This window comes from Equus quagga, chromosome 6 (assembly GCF_021613505.1).
Source record: "Equus quagga isolate Etosha38 chromosome 6, UCLA_HA_Equagga_1.0, whole genome shotgun sequence".
NCBI classification, from domain to species: domain Eukaryota; kingdom Metazoa; phylum Chordata; class Mammalia; order Perissodactyla; family Equidae; genus Equus; species Equus quagga.
In genome coordinates this window covers 36,003,359-36,023,583 of record NC_060272.1, presented here as the reverse complement: position 1 = coordinate 36,023,583, position 20,225 = coordinate 36,003,359, and the positions used below count along the sequence as shown (strand labels likewise).

At 34.8% G+C, this 20,225-nt stretch overlaps 1 protein-coding gene across 1 annotated transcript in view; it reads left to right on the top strand.

Moving 5' to 3' along the window:
* Nucleotides 1–20,225, top strand: part of PIBF1 (progesterone immunomodulatory binding factor 1) — a 178,202-nt gene that overhangs the window by 102,094 nt on the left and 55,883 nt on the right. Inside the window, exons 13-14 of the mRNA XM_046664027.1 lie at nt 2,337–2,427; nt 15,645–15,747. Of these exons, the coding sequence (XP_046519983.1) occupies nt 2,337–2,427; nt 15,645–15,747 (194 nt within the window). The remainder of the gene's footprint in view (nt 1–2,336; nt 2,428–15,644; nt 15,748–20,225) is intronic.

Below are 20,225 nucleotides of genomic sequence, written 5' to 3'. Positions count from 1 at the left end.
CCCACGGGGCGGGCAACGGCAGCTGGGGGTCGCCCCGCCCTCTGGGATTCTCTCCGGGAAAAGGAAATTTTTTAAAAGCAATTTTAGGGGCCAGCCTGGTGGCATAGTGGTTAAGTTCGTGCACTCCATTTCAGCAGCCTGGGGTTCACAGGTTTGGATCCCAGGCACGGACCTAGCACCACTTGTCAAGCCACACTGTGGCGGCATCCCACATAAAATAGAGGAAGATTGGCACAGATGTTAGCTCGGCAACAATCTTCCTCAAGCAAAAAGAAGAGGAGTGACTACAGACGTTAGCCCAGGGTCAATTATCCTCACCAAAAAAAATATTTCAGCTGACTTGAAGCTGGTTAGACTTCATTTATTAAGGTGTAACCGTGGCAAATTATATAACCTGTTTATACTTGAATTGCTTTTTGTAATCAAATGGGTGTATTATTTGGATATTTAAGGAGTTTAGTTTTCAAAGATCTTAAGTTGTTAAAAGTACAAGTAGTGCCTAGAAGCTAAATAAATTCAAATATAAAAAGAAAACTGGACTTCAGGTTGTCAAATTCAGTAACCTGCTATCCATCCTCATCCTGCTTGTAACCTGTGGTAGGCATTTGTCACATTTCTCAAAACTCTTCTCTTGCTTCTTGAATCATCTGCCTTTGATTGTTTCTTCACCATCACTGCTGTTGACTCTTCTGTTTATCTCTGCGTAATAGTTCAGCAAGGTTTTTTCCCTCATCCTCTTCAAATCTTACTTACTTACCTACTCTCTGATAATCTTATTCCTTTCCACAATTTTAGTTACTGTTTATAAGCTTGTGATTCCACAGGTCTGTAAGTTCCTGCACTCATTAAAAATTTATCATTATTTACATTATATCTTCCTTCCCTAAAACTTAGTAATTTTCTTGGATTCTTGGTCTGTTAATAAGGTTAAAGTCTGTCTAATTACCCAACTAACTTTTGTCAACCTTGATTCCTCCCTCATTCTATCTAGTGCCTCATCTCACCTCCACACTTGCTCAGTTGTCTAGAATCCAAGTTCTTTTTCTCCATCCTCCATTGCTATTATGGACCATGTCTCAACTGGATTCTTGCTATAACTTGTGAGGAGTTCTCTGTGCTATCAATCTAAGCCATTCTTTTCCCCATTATTGAGATTTTTTTTTTTCCTATGATATCAGAATCGACAACAAACATCTATTGGTCATATCACCTTCCTGTATTAGTCTCTGTTAATTTCTTGTTCACTATAGAATAAAATCCAAACTCCCTAACCTGGCAAACAAAACTTTATTTCCATTCACAGCTGAAACTCAGCCTACTTTTCTACTACCATTGTTCTCCAGACTAACTCCAGCCACTTTTCTCACAATTACAAACTTCATAGCTCTGTACCTTTAGATATAAAATTCCCTCTTGCACTTTCTTTATGTTCTCCTCACACCTTCCTAATGCCTCTAGCATGGGAAAAATAGTGGCACTCAGATGTAGTTGCTCTGTGCTTCTAAGACACTTTCAGATCTCTTTGGTACCATTTAGCATGCTGTATAGCACATTGTTTCTGTAATCACCACTAGAGTAGTTATTCCATGAGTTATTAGTCCATTAAGTATTAAACTCAAATTTAAGATGTCCATCAATATCTGACTGATGGGTTTTTGAGATAAGTAAATTTAGCTCTCTCCATTCTGAATTTAGAACTAGAGAGACAAGAGTCAGATAGGTATCTAAATGCCAGCTCTAGTTCTCATATAGCTGAATTAGAGGTCTCAGCTTCAATCTAGAACTATAATAGCTGATGACACTATCGGCAATGGCATGTATCATTTCTTGCTTCCACATATCCCTCAAAACTAATAATCCTACTTCTGAAAACTGATCCTGGTTCACCATGAAAAATAGGGACAAAATAAAGGAAAACAGTTATATGTAGTCCTAAAGGTTTTACTGTAGTACAGAAGGGTCAATGGGCAAATGTAATGATAACATCAATTTCATTACTTCCTTTCTTGATAATTGCATAACATACATTTCATGCAAAAAGCCTTTTGAATCATTCAGAGTAGCACTACATCTGTATTATTATGCTTTGTAACGAGAAAACGTGTCATATGATGCAATCTCTTACACCTTTTAAAAATAGCTGGAACAAATCCAAGCAAGCATATACTTTAAGAAATATGCTTCTACTTGCAAATGGTCTGTTTGAGATTATGCATTAGCCCTTTTTAATGTTCTTATGCTCCCTAATTCATTATTGTGACCTCTTTTATTTTCACTTCTGCCATGCTTTTTAAGAAAAAAAGTGATTTCGCATCATACACTTTAATATTTTCCAGTTGAAAATGAAGACGTGGCTGAAAGGGTTCTTTTTTCCTATGGCTATGGTGCTAATGTTCCCACAACAGCCAAAAGACGGCTACAGCAAAGGTAAAATCAATACATATTTGTTTTACTTATCTACTCAAGCTAAATGTAATTACATTATGTTTTTTGATAATGTGCTGAGATGAGTGACAGAGTAAAGTAACTTTATTCTTAGTATACATGAATATTAAATTGCTCAAAAAATAAAACACAGTAATAAATTATCATACATTCATGATCATTTATAATACATGAGAAAACTGATGTATTTTTAAATGAGTTTAATGGTCAGTAGAATGGAAGCATACGTTAGAATTTTCCCAGAATTAGATTCAGTGGTAATGACACCATTTTAATTTTATCTTCACGTTTGTTTCAGGTGAATTACAAATGCTTTTGTACCAATAATTTTCAGGTTAAAATTAATTAATTATGCTTTCTTTTTTTTCCTCTTGTCTTTATTCACCTGCCTACATTCCTTGATATACACTTGAGAGAGAGAGAGATCATATATATTGTGATTGAAAGTATAAAAGAGTTTGTGAAGGGGCCGGCCCCATGGCGTAGCAGTTAAGTGCGCATGGCCCGCTTCAGCAGCCCAGGGTTCGCCAGTTCGGATCCCGGGTGTGGACATGGCACCACTTGGCAAGCCATGCTGTGGTAGGTGTCCCACATATAAAGTAGAGGAAGATGGGCACGGATGTTAGCTCAGGGCCAGTCTTCCTCAGCAGAAAGAGGAGGATTGGCAGCAGATGTTAGCTCAGGGCTAATCTTCCTCAAAAAAATACTTTGTGAAGACCAGGAAAATTTTTGGAAGATCCGCTAGTTATCTTGTGAGATGCCGCTTAAAGTACACTCAGAGAAAATTGTACCTGTATTAATTGGTTTCCTAGTTGACCTAGCTGATTTTAGGTAAAAAAAAAAGTTTTTACCTAACTCCTTTCTCCTAAATTTATCCTGCTTTGCAGAAACAGCTCACTACCATATCAAATCTAAATGTTTCTGTCAGACTTCCAAGCCCCTCCATGTGGCCTCACCTCTCTAGCCTTATTCGCCTCTCTACCCAAAAATGAGAGACGTATATCTCTCTGCCTATAACATCTGTTTTCTCCATGCCACACAATAGAATATTTCTCTTATCTCATCAGCTCTCATTTCTCATGTCCTTTCCACAACTAGATGGAAAGTTCTTCAAGGTTACCAGCTACATCTTATTCTTATTTTTCTCTACCTAGCACAGTGTAAGATACCTAGTAGAATTGTTTCTTCACCTGAGTATTTAAGCATTCAAAGCTGCTTATCTTTTATTTTTATATGAATTGATTTAAACATTTAGAGAGTTACTTACTGTATAAGTAAGAAGAACAATTCATCTTGACTCTAATACTCTTGTAGAAACTTTGAAGTGGAGGCTCAGAGAATAAAATATCTTTATGGCTATCCGAAGTGATGTAAGATATAGACCATTTTATGAGAAGTAACAAAAGGATGCTTGTGTCTCTTACTGGTTAAACTAAATATCTGAAAGAAATTTAGATCAAAGCTAGACGACTAGCAAGTATCAATTTGTAGCTAGAATGGTTAATTCTATCTGGTGAAGATACGAATTTCTACTTTAGAATTTCTAAATTATGTGTTATTTGAAAAATCAGTTATAATCTCATCCCATTTCCATTCTCCCCCAGGTTCCTCCAGATGTCACTAAGGATGACATAGGATATTTTGTAATTTTCAGCATATCTCTGTTTTTGAGTATTATGATGTCTTGGAAGGAATAGAAACGTAGTTTTGTGGGGTAGAGAGTTCTTTATCAGTGATAAATGATCGGTTAAATATTAAAAGTTGAAATTTTAAGGAAAAAGTCCATTTTTTTTCCCTCTTTTAGCATCTGAATCCTTCAAAAGAATATTTATCACAGGGAAAAAAAAGAATTTTGCTGTTATAAGCTTTCTTTCTTTAGCCCCAAATTCTGAGTTCCTCTAAAATTGAAGGTAATTATTGCTGTTACCTTACTATTTTTTTAAGAATTTCCAAAAACGCATTTTGATTTCTTAATGTTTAGACTGAAGATTTAAGCAACCACAACTGAATCATATTCTGAATAATCTTAACGGTCCAAATATTTCTAAAGATTTTATCACTGAGCTATCTCTATGCCTTGAACAAGTGCCTAATGGGCATGCTATTAATATCTCTTACCAGCTGGTGCCAGGCATTCTTCTCATGGTGAACCAGAGGGTTATTTTGAGGAAGTGCTTCTCAGGTCATCTAAACTGAGTGAAAGGAAAGTAGGTCCAGATATCCAAAGCGGACATTTATGCATTCCTTCGCCCATTCATTCAACAACTTTTATTGAGTGCCTACTGCATGCACAAAATTGAAGTGGCACAGAAGATGCCTGTTGAGGGTCTGATGCATCTTTGAAGTTTGCAAAGTCCGTATTTGAGTTTTTTCATGGATATTTGTAAAGAAGTCCAATGCCTTTGTGCTCTAAGTTTATTTAAGATGAAAGCAATATAGCCATTGAGAGAATCTATATTTAATTCTTCACATTTGAAATTAAAGCAGTGGAAACGTAAGGTGAATTGTAAAACAACTCAGAACAGCAAATGAAATGTTTGCATAATAAAGTTTTCGTTATACATCAGCCTATACCAAAATGTATGAAATTTCAAAGGAACTTACTTCCCAACTACCACACAGTAGATTTCATTCAAACTAAATTTGACTTAAAATCTCATGTATTCTACAACCAGATTTAGGTATTTTATGATAACGCTTAATTGGAGGGGATTTCTGACCATAAAAATAATCTATGTTTGGGGCCAGCCCTGTGGCGCAGCCATTAAGTTCGCATGTTCTGCTTCGGCAGCCCAGGGTTAGCCGGTTCGGATCCCGGGTGCGGACGTGGCACTGCTTGTCAAGCCATGCTGTGGTAGGCGTCCCACATATAAAGTAGAGGAAGATGGCATGGATGTTAGCTCAGGGCCAGGTTTCCTCAGCAAAAAGAGGAGGATTGGCAGCAGATGTTAGCTCTGGGCTAATCTTCTTTAAAAAAAATTTAGAAAAAATAATAATACATGTTTATTTTAGAAAATTAGGAAACTTACTGGTAATCTTATCATCCAAAGATAACCATTTAAAATTTTTTACAGATACATATATTTTCATATGTTTAGGGTATTATTATATGTAATTTAGAAGCTTAATTTTTTATCTTATGATTCTATCCGGAACATTTTCTTATGTCATTGAATATTCTTCAAAAGCATTATTTTTAATGGTTATCCAGAACTTTAATTTTTAGGCCTTTGTTTTTGAGTGCCGTATTGCTGTTAATAAATTGGATAGCCACTGAAAAATTTCATTAGTTGCCCTTTGCTGTCCAAGGTATATTATGAAATTAAAATGAGACACTGAATGCAAAGTTCACTACACAGTGCCTGGCATTGAAGAGGTGTTAAATAAATGTTAGTTTGTTATGCCAATTAACATTTCCTAAAGTAAATTGCACAATTGATTTTAGAGGAAAAGTCAATGTTCCAAAAATTTTAGGCACAATTTTTCATTTAAAACAATTATCTTTAAAAATTTTAATGAGACCTCTTGAAATAATTAGTAGAGACACCCCCTGGACATGAAACCAGTTTTGAAATTCGCTTTCTTTGATATTAGTTTCTTAAGACATATACCGTACTGCCAATTCCCTTTAAAGAAGTAGCAAAATTAACTTTTCTAGCTTGAAAAGTAACTCGCAAGAATCTCACCTAAACATATTATACTTATTAAATAAGGTGACTCACATTTTGAAGTTTCAGTAGAGATATGAACAGTAACTAAATATTGTACTAAACTTCCTGGGACAAGGTGTGGAAGGTTAAAGGGCTTATACAACTAAAGTCGATTAAAATAAAACGGGTTCTTATTAACGTGACTAAACTTGAAAATCTGAAGTAATGTTTTTGTTTCGGTCATGATTGTTTTGGAAATAGCAAACAAGATTTTCTGGTTACATGTTTTGGTTATGCTCTTTAACCTGACACACTAAATGGGTAACACTCGGGCACTAGCGTGGTCTCGGTGTGTGCTTCACTGTTTGTTTTGGCGGACGTGAATGTGGAGACTTTTCTGAAGGTTTTTAACCTTTCAAATTGCAAGATTTGCTGCATACTATAGACCTTTTGTTTTAGTGTCTGTCTAGTTTTATAAAGAGCTTTAAGTTGAAACTTTCACAGTACACTGAGCTTCATAATAAGGAAAAAAATAAGCAGGGGAAACTTAATTCCTCTAGCAAACTTCTGTGCATAATGAAAACTTGCTTTCCTCTCCTTTATTCTCATGTGTATGAGTTCTCATTTTGTCCTTGTGGAAAGTTGTACTTGTTTCATTTGGGTCAGTTTTAGGAATAGTCCCTTAAAAAGTTGCTACTATTCTATTGATGATCAATGTGAAAGTTTAAACTTATAGAAGAAACTAGAGAAAGTTTTCTATAATTATAAACGATCAGCGTGAGACCACTATTTAGTCCTTAATAACTGCCCACAGAACCGGCAGTGCAGGGACCAACCGGAAGTGTTCTGAAGCCAGGATTATTCTGGCATATGTGTTATTTTTTTTGAGCTATTTTTTATGTCATGCTAATAGAGACAGAACCCTGACCTGCTAAAATTGTAAAAGATCAAAAAGCCAAATGTTATTTCAGACCAAGTATCGAACTAGCAAGTAACTAAATAAATACACTTATTTATTTGGAGTTTTGCTAATACTAAGAGAACCATACCAGTATTGAAGGACTCAAGATTCTCCACTGGGCTTTGACATCTCAAGTATAAATAGAGGTCTGCCGTGTCCACATTGGCTAGGCTATACATTATGAAATTGTATGTAATAATCGAAAGTACTGACTGCTGTTGACAGATCCAAGAGAGTAACTTTTATTTGGAGTCAAGAAGTGATGAGAGAGCTAAGAGATAACCCCTAGGGGAATAATTTTACCAAGGTAACAGGTGAAATTTGATTTAATATTTAGATACAAAACTATACTCTTGCATTAGTTTCTTGTTGATGTCCAACATAATCTTGGTACAGGTAAAAATTACAAGGCAGTTAATTAATTACAAAGAAGCGTTGTGTTTTGTACCTAGTTTAGTGCCCCAACAGATAGCCTGTAAAAAAAAATACTTTCTTGAGGAGTTCAGTACATTCAGTACAAAAAAATAACCTTACCAGGAGTTATTTTCCCTGACTGTATCCATAGTTACTCTTTATAAAGAACTTAGAAAGGACTTGTTTTCATTGTATGTGCATTGTAGTTAAGGATACATACACTCAGCTATAGTTGAGCAATTCTTCATTTGTCTTGCTTTGAATTTCAGTTAAACTAAGCTCCCCTCCTTTCTTCCCACTTATAATATCCCAGATTTTTAAACAGAATTCACCTGAAATCACTTACCACAACAATATGCCACACTTAAAGATTTAGGAGGTTGAAATATGGAAGAGGTAAATTGTTATGTGAGCTTTACCTTCTTCCCTTATTTATGCACTTTTTAATTACTAGTTGAATGCTTAGATGCTGAGCATTAGTTGTGCTTTAGTGTCGAGGCTCTGAAACCTCGGAATATAGTTTCCAGCAGCATATTCATTTGAACAAAATTTACTTACAGCAAAATCAATCAGGAATGATTTATTAAGTGCCCACTCTGTTCAACACACACCACAGGCTATAAGACCCCTGACTTCATATAAGTTGCATCTGTTGGGGGAGAAAAGATGAACACCATGAAAGACCATCAAGAAACATCCCAAAATGTATAATTTAGTGCTGTATTCTGTGCTAGACTTTGTCAGAGGAGTAGAAAGCAGTGAATACTGGCATGGTCAAAAAATGGAGGAAATGGAATTTGAAGGGTGCCTTTAAGAAAAGCTGGGCTATGAAGCAATGGAATAAGCTATCTTCTTCAGTCTGGAGGACTAACAGAGATACAGTGCAAGGAATATACAGAACAGGTTTGTGGGACATTAAGTAGAGTAAACATTAATGGAAAATAAGGCTGGTTCAGTTGAGATTATAGAAGACCTTGATATTTTTAAATAATTTAGATGTAGAGTATGATGAACCACATAGGTAAGATTTGAAGTGGGTGGGAAAAGGACATCCACATCAATTTGTTAAGTAAGAAATACAAATGTCTGACAAACTTATGAGAAGATGATTAACCTCACAAATAAAGAAATTTAATTTAAAACAAGATTCTATTGTTTACAAGGTTAGCAAAACTTTTTTTTTAATGAGTTCATAATAGTTTACATCAATGTGAGATTTCAGTTGTACATTATTTCTTGACTGTCACCACATAGGTGCTCCCCTTCACCCCCTGTGCCCACCCCCATCCCCCTTCCCCCGGTAACCACTGAACTGTTTTCTTTGTCCATGTATTTGTTTATATTCCACATATGACTGAAATCATCTGGTGTTTGTCTTTCTCAGTCTGGCTTATTTCACTTAGCATAATTCCCTCCTGGTCTTTCCATGTCATTGCAAATGGGATGAATTTGTCTTTTTTTCTAGCTGAGTAGTATTCCATTGTATATATATATATATATACACCACATCTTTATCCAGTCATCGGTCGATGGGCAATTGGGTTGTGTCCATATCTTGGCTATTGTGAATAGTGCTGCAACGAACATAGGGGTGCATATGCTCCTTTGGATTGTTGAATTCAGATTGTTTGGGTAGATACCCAGTAGTGGGATAGCTGGGTCGTATGCTAGTTCTATTTTTAGTTTTTTGAGGAATCTCCATACTGTTTTCCATAGTGGCTGCACCAGTTTGCACCCCCACCAGCAGTGTATGAGTGTTCCCTTCTCTCCACACCCTCTCCAACATTTGTTATTTTTAGTCTTAGTGATTATAGCCATTTTAGCCATCTTAGTGTAGTTTTGATTTGCTTTCCCTGATGATTAGTGGTATTGAACATCTTTTCATGTGTTTATTGGCCATCTGTATATCTTCTTGGGAAAAATGTCCATTCATCTCCTCTAGCAAAACTTTTAAAGATTGATGATGCCTGGTTGGCTAGGGTATGCAGAAATAGGTGGTCTTATATAAAGTTTATTCATTCACCAGTTAGCTTAATACTCAACACCTCCTTTGTACCAGGTATTGTTCAAGGCAATTAGAACTCATTAGATAACAAATAAAAATTCCTGTCCTTGGAGAACTTTCATTCTAGTTCATGAGAATTTAAATTTGTACAACCTTTCAAGAGGAATGTGTGAAAATTTGTGGTGCACATGTGTTTTGACCCAATTGTTATACTTTCTAAGGAAATCACAATATAAAGATTGCAAAGATGGATGTAGGCAATTATTGAGAACTTTCCATAGGTAAGTCAATGTACTAAATGCTCTAATTGGGTCGTCTTTTTATTGTGGCGTTTTAAGAGTTCTTTGTATTTTCTGGATCCAAGTCCCTTATCCAACATGTACTTTGAAATTTTTTCTCCCACTCATGGATTGTCTTTTCACTTTCTTGATGGTGTCTTTTGAAACACAAAACTTTTTAAGTTTGATGCAGTCCAGTTTATCTAATTTTTCTTTTGTTGCTTGTGCTTTTGGTGCCGTGTCTGAGAATCCTTTGCAAAATCCGAGTTCGTGAAGATTTACTCCTATGTTTTCTTCTAAGAATTTGTGGTTTTAGCTCTGAGATTTAGGTCTTTGATCCACTTTGAGGTCACTTTTTAATATCATATGCAGTGTAATGACTTTATACTAGTTTTAATGTGGCTACTAGAAAATTTTCAATGACTTGTATGGCCCGCATTGTCTTTCTATTGGACTGATCCGGCTTAAACTAGTGGTCTCCAAACTTTTCGTATGAATCTCTATTGGGAAAAAAAATTAACATGCCCTCATCAATATATGTGTATATACTTATATTTGCTTGTAGATTATACACATGTACTATCATATGAATAATATATTATGTACATTATAAAACCTACATGGAAAATTAAAACTTAAAGACACATAATAGTAAAATAAATGTAAATAAAATTTCCCACACTTTAGTGGGTTATCTTGCACATAACTACTTTTGGGAACCGTTAGTCTAGACTGTGACCTTAACCTCATTCACTCAAGTCTTCCTTCTCCAAGCCATTGCCACAATGTTGATAGAGAAGTCTCTCAGGTGAAGATCTGATCACGTCATGCCTAACCAACTTAAAGATGAAATCCAAACTCAGCTTGTCCCACAAGGCCTTCCATCATATATCCCTGCCTGTATCTCTCTCGTTTCAGCCCTCACCATGCACCAGCTGTTTGATCAATGCATCCCATACTGCTTACACTTTGCCGCTGCAGGTAATCCTTTACTTACGCTTTTTCCTCTACCCAGAATACTATTTCTCTGCTTCTTCACCACTTTAGTCAGTATTAGTTTTCATTTCTCAGTGTGCCCTTTCATAGCATTTAGCACACCAGAATAATGTTTTTATTTGCCTATCTTCCTCGATAAACTGTTAGATCCTCCAGATAGAAATAGTGCATTCCTAGGACCTACATAGATTAGAGGCTTTTAATACATATTTGTTAGAAGAAAGTGTTCATGAATATCTTATTGAATTAATTAATAAGTATGTTTCTTCTAATTTAACCTGTGTTTTCTGCAGTCATTGATATTCATGGTCAAGAAAAAAATTGCTAATTTTCTCTTCATCATTTTTGTTTAATTGCAGATATTATAATTATGAAAAAGTTATATTTCTTGTTTATCCTGTGTGTTCTATGTGCTTAAATATGTCATTTTTTTAAAAGAAAAAGATTTTACAATATTGTTATTATTGTTTTGTTAGATTGGCACCTGAGCTAACATCTGTTGTCAATCTTTTTTGTTGTTGTTGTTGTTCTTCTTCTTCCCAAAGTGCCCCCCCCCCCCCCCCCCCCCCCCCCCCCCAGTATATAGTTCTATATTCTAGTTGTGCTATGTGGGACACCACCTCAGCATGGCCTGATAAACTGTGCCGTGTCCTCACCCAGGATTAGAACCAGTGAAACCTAACAATTGGGAGAAAATATTTGCAAACCATATATCAGATAAGGGGATAATATCCAAAATATACAAAGAACTCATGCAGCTCAACAACAAAAAAACCAACAATCCAATTATAAAATGGGCAAAAGATCTGAACAGAGATTTCTCCAAAGAAGATATACAGATGGCCAAAAGGCATATGAAAAGATGCTCAACATCATTAGCTATCAGGGAAATGCAATCAAAACTACAATGAGGTATCACCTCACTCTGGTCAGAATGGCTATAATTAACAAGACAGGAAACAACAAATGTTGGAGAGGATGTGGAGAGAAGGGAACCCTCATACCACTGCTGGTGGGAGTGCAAACTGGTGCAACCACTATGGAAAGCAGTGTGGAGTATCCTCAGAAAATTAAGGATAGATCTACCATATGATCCAGCTATCCCATTGCTGAATATTTATCCAAAGAACTTGAAAACACAAAGGCATAAGGATACTTGCACCCCTGTGTTCATTGCAGCATTATATACAATAGCCAAGACTTGGAAGCCACCTAGGTGCCCATCAAGGGACAAATGGGTAAAGAAGATGTGGTATTTATACACGATGGACTACTACTCAGCCATAAGAAATGATGAAATCCGGCCATTTGTGACAACATGGATGGACGTTGAGGGTATTATGCTGAGTGAAATAAGTCAGAGGGAGAAAGTCAAATACCATATGATCTCACTAATACGTAGAAGATAAAAACAAGAACAAGCACATAGCATTGGAGATTGGACTGGTGGTTACCATAGGGGAAGGGGAGAGAGGGGAGGGCAAAAGAGGTGATTAGGGTCACATGTGAGGGGATGCACTATAATTAGTTTTCGGTTGGTGAACATGATGTAACTACACGGAATGCGAAATATATTATGATGTACATCCGAAAATAATCAAATAAATGAAAACAAAGAAAAGAACCAGTGAAACCCTGGGGCCATGGAAGCAGAGTACGCAACCTTAACCACTTAGCCACAGGGCCAGCCCCTACAGTATTATTTTTTATCCTTATTCTTGTTCTTGTTTTCTTTTTCTTATTTCCTTTTTTTTTTTCCTATAACATCATAGGCTAAATGAGTCATTTAGGGTAACTTGAAAACCTTAATACCATTTCTGATGTATCTGTGAGATGTGACTGCTATCTTTACAACTGACTTAGAAGTGAATTTTTACAGCGTGGTCAGTGGAACAACTGGAGACCAGTTGTACACAGTGTCTCTCACGTTATAGCCATTATGCATCATAAATGATATCAACATTCATAGTGGTAGTCACAGTCATTCCTGTCAGCGTCAGTTTCTAGAAAGTTTTTCTCAATAAAATAGCACTATAAGCTAGTCATCAGAACACTGTGGAACACATTAATCAGCAGTGTCAAGAAATCGTAAGATACCTTTCTTGTTTTTAGAGTTGATTTTCATCACTCAGAATTCCCCAACCAAAATCAAGGAAATTCTTAGTAGAAGGAGGTAGCCCTGGTGTTAGGACTTAAGCACCAGCATCCCAAGAATTTCTTTAATTCAGTGATTTATGTCATGTGATATTTTGCATTGATGCCTGATATCACACCATATCTGCATAAGAGCATTATGCAATTTCCAAACAAAGAGAAAAACACTCAAACTAAGTTACTTAACATTATTAAACTTGATGTCTTCAAGTCATTATCTTCTTCAAAATGTTAGTAATGGGTGACCTTTGCATCTTATTATTTTCTTGCTTCCCTTTTTCTTCCATTTCATCTCATTTGTGACTCTGTTTCTGAGTAATAGCATTTGATTGTGTTCATTGTTCTATACAGAGCATTACACAAATATGGTCTGTACCTTTGACATACATGTATTGAGAAATTACCATGTACAAAAAGACGCTAGGGGCTGGCCCTGTGGCCAAGTGGTTAAGTTTGCGCGCTCTGCTTCAGCGGCCCAGGGTTTTGCTGGTTCGGATCCTGGGCGCGGACATGGCGCTGCTCATCAGGCCATGCTGAGGCAACGTCCCACATAGCACAACCAGAGGCACATCACAACTAGAATATACAACTGTTTACTGGGGGGCTTTGGGGAGAAGAAAAAGAAAGAGGCAGGGGGGAGGAGGGAGACCCTAATGCTGAGTTCTGTTGGAGAAAGAAAGATGAAAAGACATATTCCTAACATATTTGAAGGATGAGAGGGAATGAAAATATGAATGAAGATAATGCTAAGGTTTTTAAATAAACCTAATAAAAAATAGAGCTAATGATATAAATACTGATGTTTGCAAACATATAATAGGTTCAGCAGATTTACAATGTAGACGACATTAAGACTTATTTTATTTGTAGAAATCTTATTTAGGCTCAGATTTCAGAGAACTTGGTATATTTTATATTGGGGGATGGAAAATGGGGTAGCCATAAACTATAAGCACCTTCAAAATCTATAAAGAAAGTAGATTAGTAGTTCCCTGGGGCTGGGCAGAGAGAGTGGGGAGTGATGATAATGGGTGCAAATTTACTTTTTAGGGTAATGAAAATGTTCTAAAATTAGATTATAGTGATAGTTCCACAACTCTAAATATACTAAAACCATTGAATTGTACACTTTAAATGCATGGACTTTATAGTATGTAAATTATGTATCAATAAAGCTTTTTTCTTTTCTTTTCTTTTCTTTTTTGGTGAGGAAGATTGGCCCTGACTTAACACATGTCACCAATCTTCCTCCTGTCTTCTTCTTTTTTTCTCCTCAAAGCCCCAGTGCATAGTTGTATATCCTAGTTGTAAGTCCTTCTGGTTCTGTGTGGGATGCCGCCACAACATGGCTTGATGAGTGATGTGTAGGTCCACGCCCAGGATCCAAAATGGTGAACCCTGGGCCACCAGAGTTGAGCACGTGAACTTAATTAACCACTACACCACTGAGCCAGCCCTACTATAAAGCTTTTTCCTTAAAAAACGAATTATTGTCAAAAAATGGGGACTGTGTCTTTTCCGTCTCTAACTTCAGATGATTATTAAGGCAAAATCTTATGCCAATGGAAAGGATGGAAACTTAAATATGAGCATATCTAAACAAGCTACCCAGTTCACTGTGTAAACTTTTACCAGAATTCATCTTTTTTCATTTGAAATAATGAGTTCTTAGAAATGAATGTGTAGGGTCATTATTTATTTAGCATTATTTTCAGAATTTTGTCTGCATTCCTTTATCTGATGTTAGGAAATATTAAAAATACAATGGAAATTGTTACTGTCCTATAATTTTATTTAGAATGAAAATATTTTAGTTCTTGTCCATGTAAAACATCCTGTCTTGGATTCCATGGATTTTGCAGTTCTCTCAGCTTAATAGATTCACTCATACAGAACATGAAAACGTGATAAACAGGAAATTTTTAAATTTGGGACATTACAGAGGGTGTTTGCGGCAACAACATATCTTCTCAACATTATTAGCAGTTCTTTAAAGAATTATGCCACATTTTTCCCCCTGAAGTCGGGAGGAATAGTTTTATAGCTGAACCCTTTTTTTAATTGTCTTAGAAGTGGAATCGAGACATTTCACATTTAGTGTGCCTTTAAATACTGAAGGTTGCATTCAGTACAATAAGTTGTGATCTTCTCGTGATACTCGCAGTTGTGGTCCTTTAGTGGCTTCTTTGAGCGTGGAGTCTTTGCCTTTACTGTAGACGCTCTCTACTTTGCATACATCTTTTCCATCTCTGCTTTCAGTAGAAAATCTGTTCAGTTGTGTTTTGTATTATAAAATGCATTATGTTGTCTGAGGTAAACACTGATGCTTTTCAGAGTGCAAGTTTATTGTTTCAACTAATTGCCTGATTTGTTTGTAAATGGGAAATTTTACAAAAATGGAGAAAAGCTGTAAATTGCTATCTTGTGGTCTTTTCAAGTAAATATCGTAATGTAACTCTCCACTTTTATAGCAAAGGCTAGGAACCATTACTGCAGTAATCACTATATCACAGTTATGTTATTATGGAGATTTTAATGTTACTTTCAAAATTCTGAGTTATTGGGATATTGGTCTTCCACCGTTGACACCTGAAAATATTATTTGACTCTATATTTTTTCTGGTAATATTTAAGTATTATTAGGAAATGGCAAGTCAACTTTAAAGCATACAACACATTTTGAATATTTTAGATAACACTCCACTTTTGTAAGCATTAATTTTCTTATTTCGTTCACCTAGTGTCCACTTGGCAAGAAGAGTGCTTCAGTTAGAAAAACAGAATTCATTGCTTTTAAAAGATCTGGAACATCAAAAGGACCAAATAACACAGCTTTCACAAGAGGTAAATAACTTAAAAGAAACGCATATAAAGAATCACAGTGTTCATTTTAATTCTTTGCTACTCCTTTGTGCTTTCTGAGCAGTTCTGTGATAAGCTGTTTGCTAGTATGAAATGATTCTACAATTTATGAAACTAACAATGTTAAAGCCTTATAAAACAACTTACAGTGTATGGCAAAACTAAGATCAAAAGAGAGATTAAATGCCCAGACTAAATAGAAATGCAGACTAGACAGACAAAGCTTTGATTTCAGAGAATATCAACTGGCAAAACAAGTTTGGCAAATTTTGGTGGCATTTTAAGTTTTTAAATAAAACCTCATTTTTATAACAGGTTTGCTTTTTGACTTCTTTGATGAAAAATCACTTATCTATTAAACACGCTTAACTTAGTATACACTTAAGCTCTCACATTCTTTGGGATATGATAGTTCCTAAATTATATTTATTTTTTAAAAATCAGATTCATGTTTCTTATTTTACTTAGTGTTATACTATATCATTTAAAAACTATGTATACATTTTACATAGTATTTTTAATCCTCTTACTTAAAGCCAACATCTAATTACATTTTTCTGTACTTCTAAAATTTAAGTAAAAAAACAATTAAAACCAAGATGTCGCCTCACTAATGTTCCTTTTATTTTCTGAGTTTCAGCATAATAAGTGTTTCTATATTAATATTTTAAAACTTTTGGATCTTATAATAAATGGATTTTTTTAAGACATATGTTAAAAATTATTAATACATACCATGTGTTCTTTGTTTTCTTAAGGACCTGTTCATATTTGTCTTTTAATACTGTAACATTTGGAGGATCTTTATGCCCAAATTTCAAAAGACCAGAAATATTTTATATTACTACAGTGCCTGACACATAGTTAATGTTCATGGTGGAAAGAGTGCAGTGCTGGTAAATGTTGACAACTGGCTCTCCAGGCAGGAGGGTGAGAGACAGCTGATTTGTAGCATTTGCTTATGTCTGTGAGATGAAGACTCCCACCATGACTAACTTCAAGCTGCCAACATCATACACTGGAATCGCAGTACAGAAAAGATGCTCGGTACCACACCGTCACGTAATGTTTTCACCATACCGATACAATAGACATATGTAAACTTAAGAGCATAGATAATAGTAAAATAATTAAAATTGATGAGTTTTAAGTATTCCCATTTTTAATAAAATTTATTTTATTGTAAATTTAAATAATTTTTAATAATGGTTGTATTTAATAACCAACTTGCAAAATTCCTAAAAATTTACCAGTCAGTTTTCAAAAACTGCCTTAAGCCAGCTCTAGCACACCAGTGAGTGGAACTATTGAAGGATGAGTAAGGGAATGATTACAGAAATGAACCTCTGTTGGCTAGTATGTTATAGATCCCTCATGTTTAATTTCAGAATAACCTATCCAAAATATTTCTAAAAAATAAAATATTGAAATACTTATAGACTTGTACATTTGTATGTCTTTATATTACTTAAAAAAAAAAAAGATACCACCTTCCTGAGCACTTCAGTTAATTGAAATAGGAATTTCTAAATGTGAACTCACTCCTATACAAGTTATAGGGGGACAATGTAAGAAATTAAGTGCTCTTGTAATGTAGTATTAACTTTGTATGAAGCAATTTCAAAATAAACTGTTGGCTTACGTTGAGAAAAAGACTTAAATACTGAAATACTTGTGATATGAAATGGTATGATGCCTGGAATTTGCTTTAAAATATTCCGTAAAAGGGAGGGGGAGGGCTCAATAGATAAAACAGGAATCTGAAAATGTTGATAATGTGTGAAGCTGGGTGACAGGTAGATATTGGTTCGCTATTCAGTTCTGTATGTTTGTGTATGTTTGAAAAACTTTCATAAGACATTTGGAGAAAGAATCAGTAAGCCTATATTAAAAGGTTTATCCTGACTATGGTATATAACTTTTCTCTTAAGATTGAAAATAAAGTAATATAATTTTAAATATTCCATAGATTTTACTTTTTTCTACCCCACATATTGCTTAAATTGAAAATAATTACATAATTAGCTGAAAGATGATAATGTTAGATCGCTTCTATAACAATAGACTATTCATGATAGATGGTAGAAAAAAACAGAGAAGGAAATTCTCTCAGGATCTGTATTCTTTTGAGCAGGTTAAGTGTTTAAACCAACTTGAAGTTTTTGAGAGTAATACACAGATGAAACTCAAATAACTAATGTTAAAATTAACATTAAGTTATGTACTATTCAGAATGTCTGAGATTATACATAAATGAATTGCCAAAATGAGAATGCTAAAAAATATTCAAAATGAAAACAAATACTCCTTTCATAGCAGCTTTTTTAAGATATAATTGACATGCATTAAATTGTACATATTTAAAGTGTACAGTAGGGTAACTTTTGACACACGTGTATACCCATGAAACCATCACCAAAATGAAAATAATAAACACATGCATCACCCCAAGAGTTTTCTTATGCCTCTTTGGAATCTCTCCCTTCCAACCTTCCCCCCTCCCCATCCTGGTCCCCAAACAACCACTGATTTGCATTCAGTCACTGTAGATTAGCCATTTCCTAGACTTTTATATAAATGGGACCGTTACAGTATATATATGCACATAACATATATGTATATATACATACATATATACATACACACTTTTTAATCTGTCTTCTTTTACTCTGCATAGTTATTTAAGATTCATCCATAATTCATTTCTTTTCCTTGCTGAGTAGCATTCCATTGTATGGATATACCATAGTTGTTCATCCATTCACCTGTTGATGGACATTTGGGTTGTTTACAGTTTTTGCCTATTACAAATAAAGCTGATACAAACATCCATGGACAAGTCTTTTTATGAACATATGCTTTTGTTTCTCTTGGGAGTAGAATAGCTGGATCGTATGGTAGGTATCTAACATTAGAGGAAATTGCCTATTTTCCAAATGTTTGTACCATTTTACATTTCCACCAGCAGTGTGTGAAGCTTCCAGTTCTTTTACGTCCTTGCAAAGACTTGATATGGTCAATGTTTTTAATTTTGGCCATTCTAATGGGTGTGTAATGGTATCTCATTTGGTTTTAATTTGCCTCTCCCTAATGACTACTGATGTTGAGTGTCTTTTCATGTGCTTCTTTGCCCTCTTTTTTTATAGGGAGAAGTGTCTGTTCAAATTTTTTGTCCATTTTATCACTTTGTTGGTTTTCTTCTTATTGATTTATGAGCATTATTTATATATTCTAGAAACAAGTCCCTTATCAGAATATGATTTGCAAATATTTTCTGCCACTCTCTGACTTGTCTCCATCTGTTAGTAGTGTTATTTGAAAAGCAGAAGTTTTTAAATGTCTGGTTTATCAGTTATTTCTTTTATGGATAGTGTTTTTAGTGTTATGTCTAAAATATCTTTGCCTAACCCAAGGTCATAGGGTTTTTGTCTGTCTTTTCTTCTAAATGTTTCATAGTTTTAGGTCCGTGATCCATTTTTGATTTTTTGTAGTGCACACAGTATTGATTGAAATTCATTTATTTGCATATTGAAATCATATTGTTCTGGCATTATATGTTGAAAAGACCCTTGCTGAAAATCAATTAATTTTATATGCGTGAGTCTGTTTATGGACTCTGTTCTGTTCCAGTTTTCTATTTGTGATTAGGTCAATACCATACCATCTTGATTATTATAGCTTTATAATGTCTTGAAATTAAATAGTATTAGCCCTCCAACTCTGTTCATTTTCAAACTTTTGGCTATTCTGTGTCCTTTGCATTTCCATATGAATTCTATAATCATTTCTACAAAAAAAAAAAAACGCTGGCTGTGATTTTGATAGGGATTGCATTGAATCTGTAGATTAAATGGGGTGAATTGCTATCTTAATAATATGGAATATTTCTGGCCTATGAACCTATGTATCTTCCCATTTATTTACATCGTTAATTTCTTTTAGTACTGTTATTTTTTAGTCTTTAGTGTAAAAGTTTCACATCTTTTGACTAGTGTTAATGTGGTTTGTTTTTTCCATTCTTCTATTTTTAATCTGTTTGTGCCTTTATAATTGTTTATAGGCAACGTATGTAGTTGGATCTTGCTTTTTCATCTAGCCTGACAAAATAGGACTTCTAATTGGGGTTTTCAGAACATTTACATTTGATGTTTCTATTGATAAGGTTATGTTTAAGTCTGTCATCTTGCTATTTGTTTTTTATTTGTCCCATATACAAATACACTATACAATATAGTATATTTCCATTTGTCCCCTTCTGACCTTTGTGCTTTTGTTTTTATATGTTTCACTTATACATGTATAAACCCCACACTGCATTGCTATTATTTCTACTTTAAATAGTTGCTAATCTTTTAAAGAGATATAGTAATATGAGGAAAAGGTATTATACTTAACCAAACAGTTACCATGCCTAGTGTCCTTTATTCCTTTGTGTAGATAGAAATTTCCATCTGCTATCA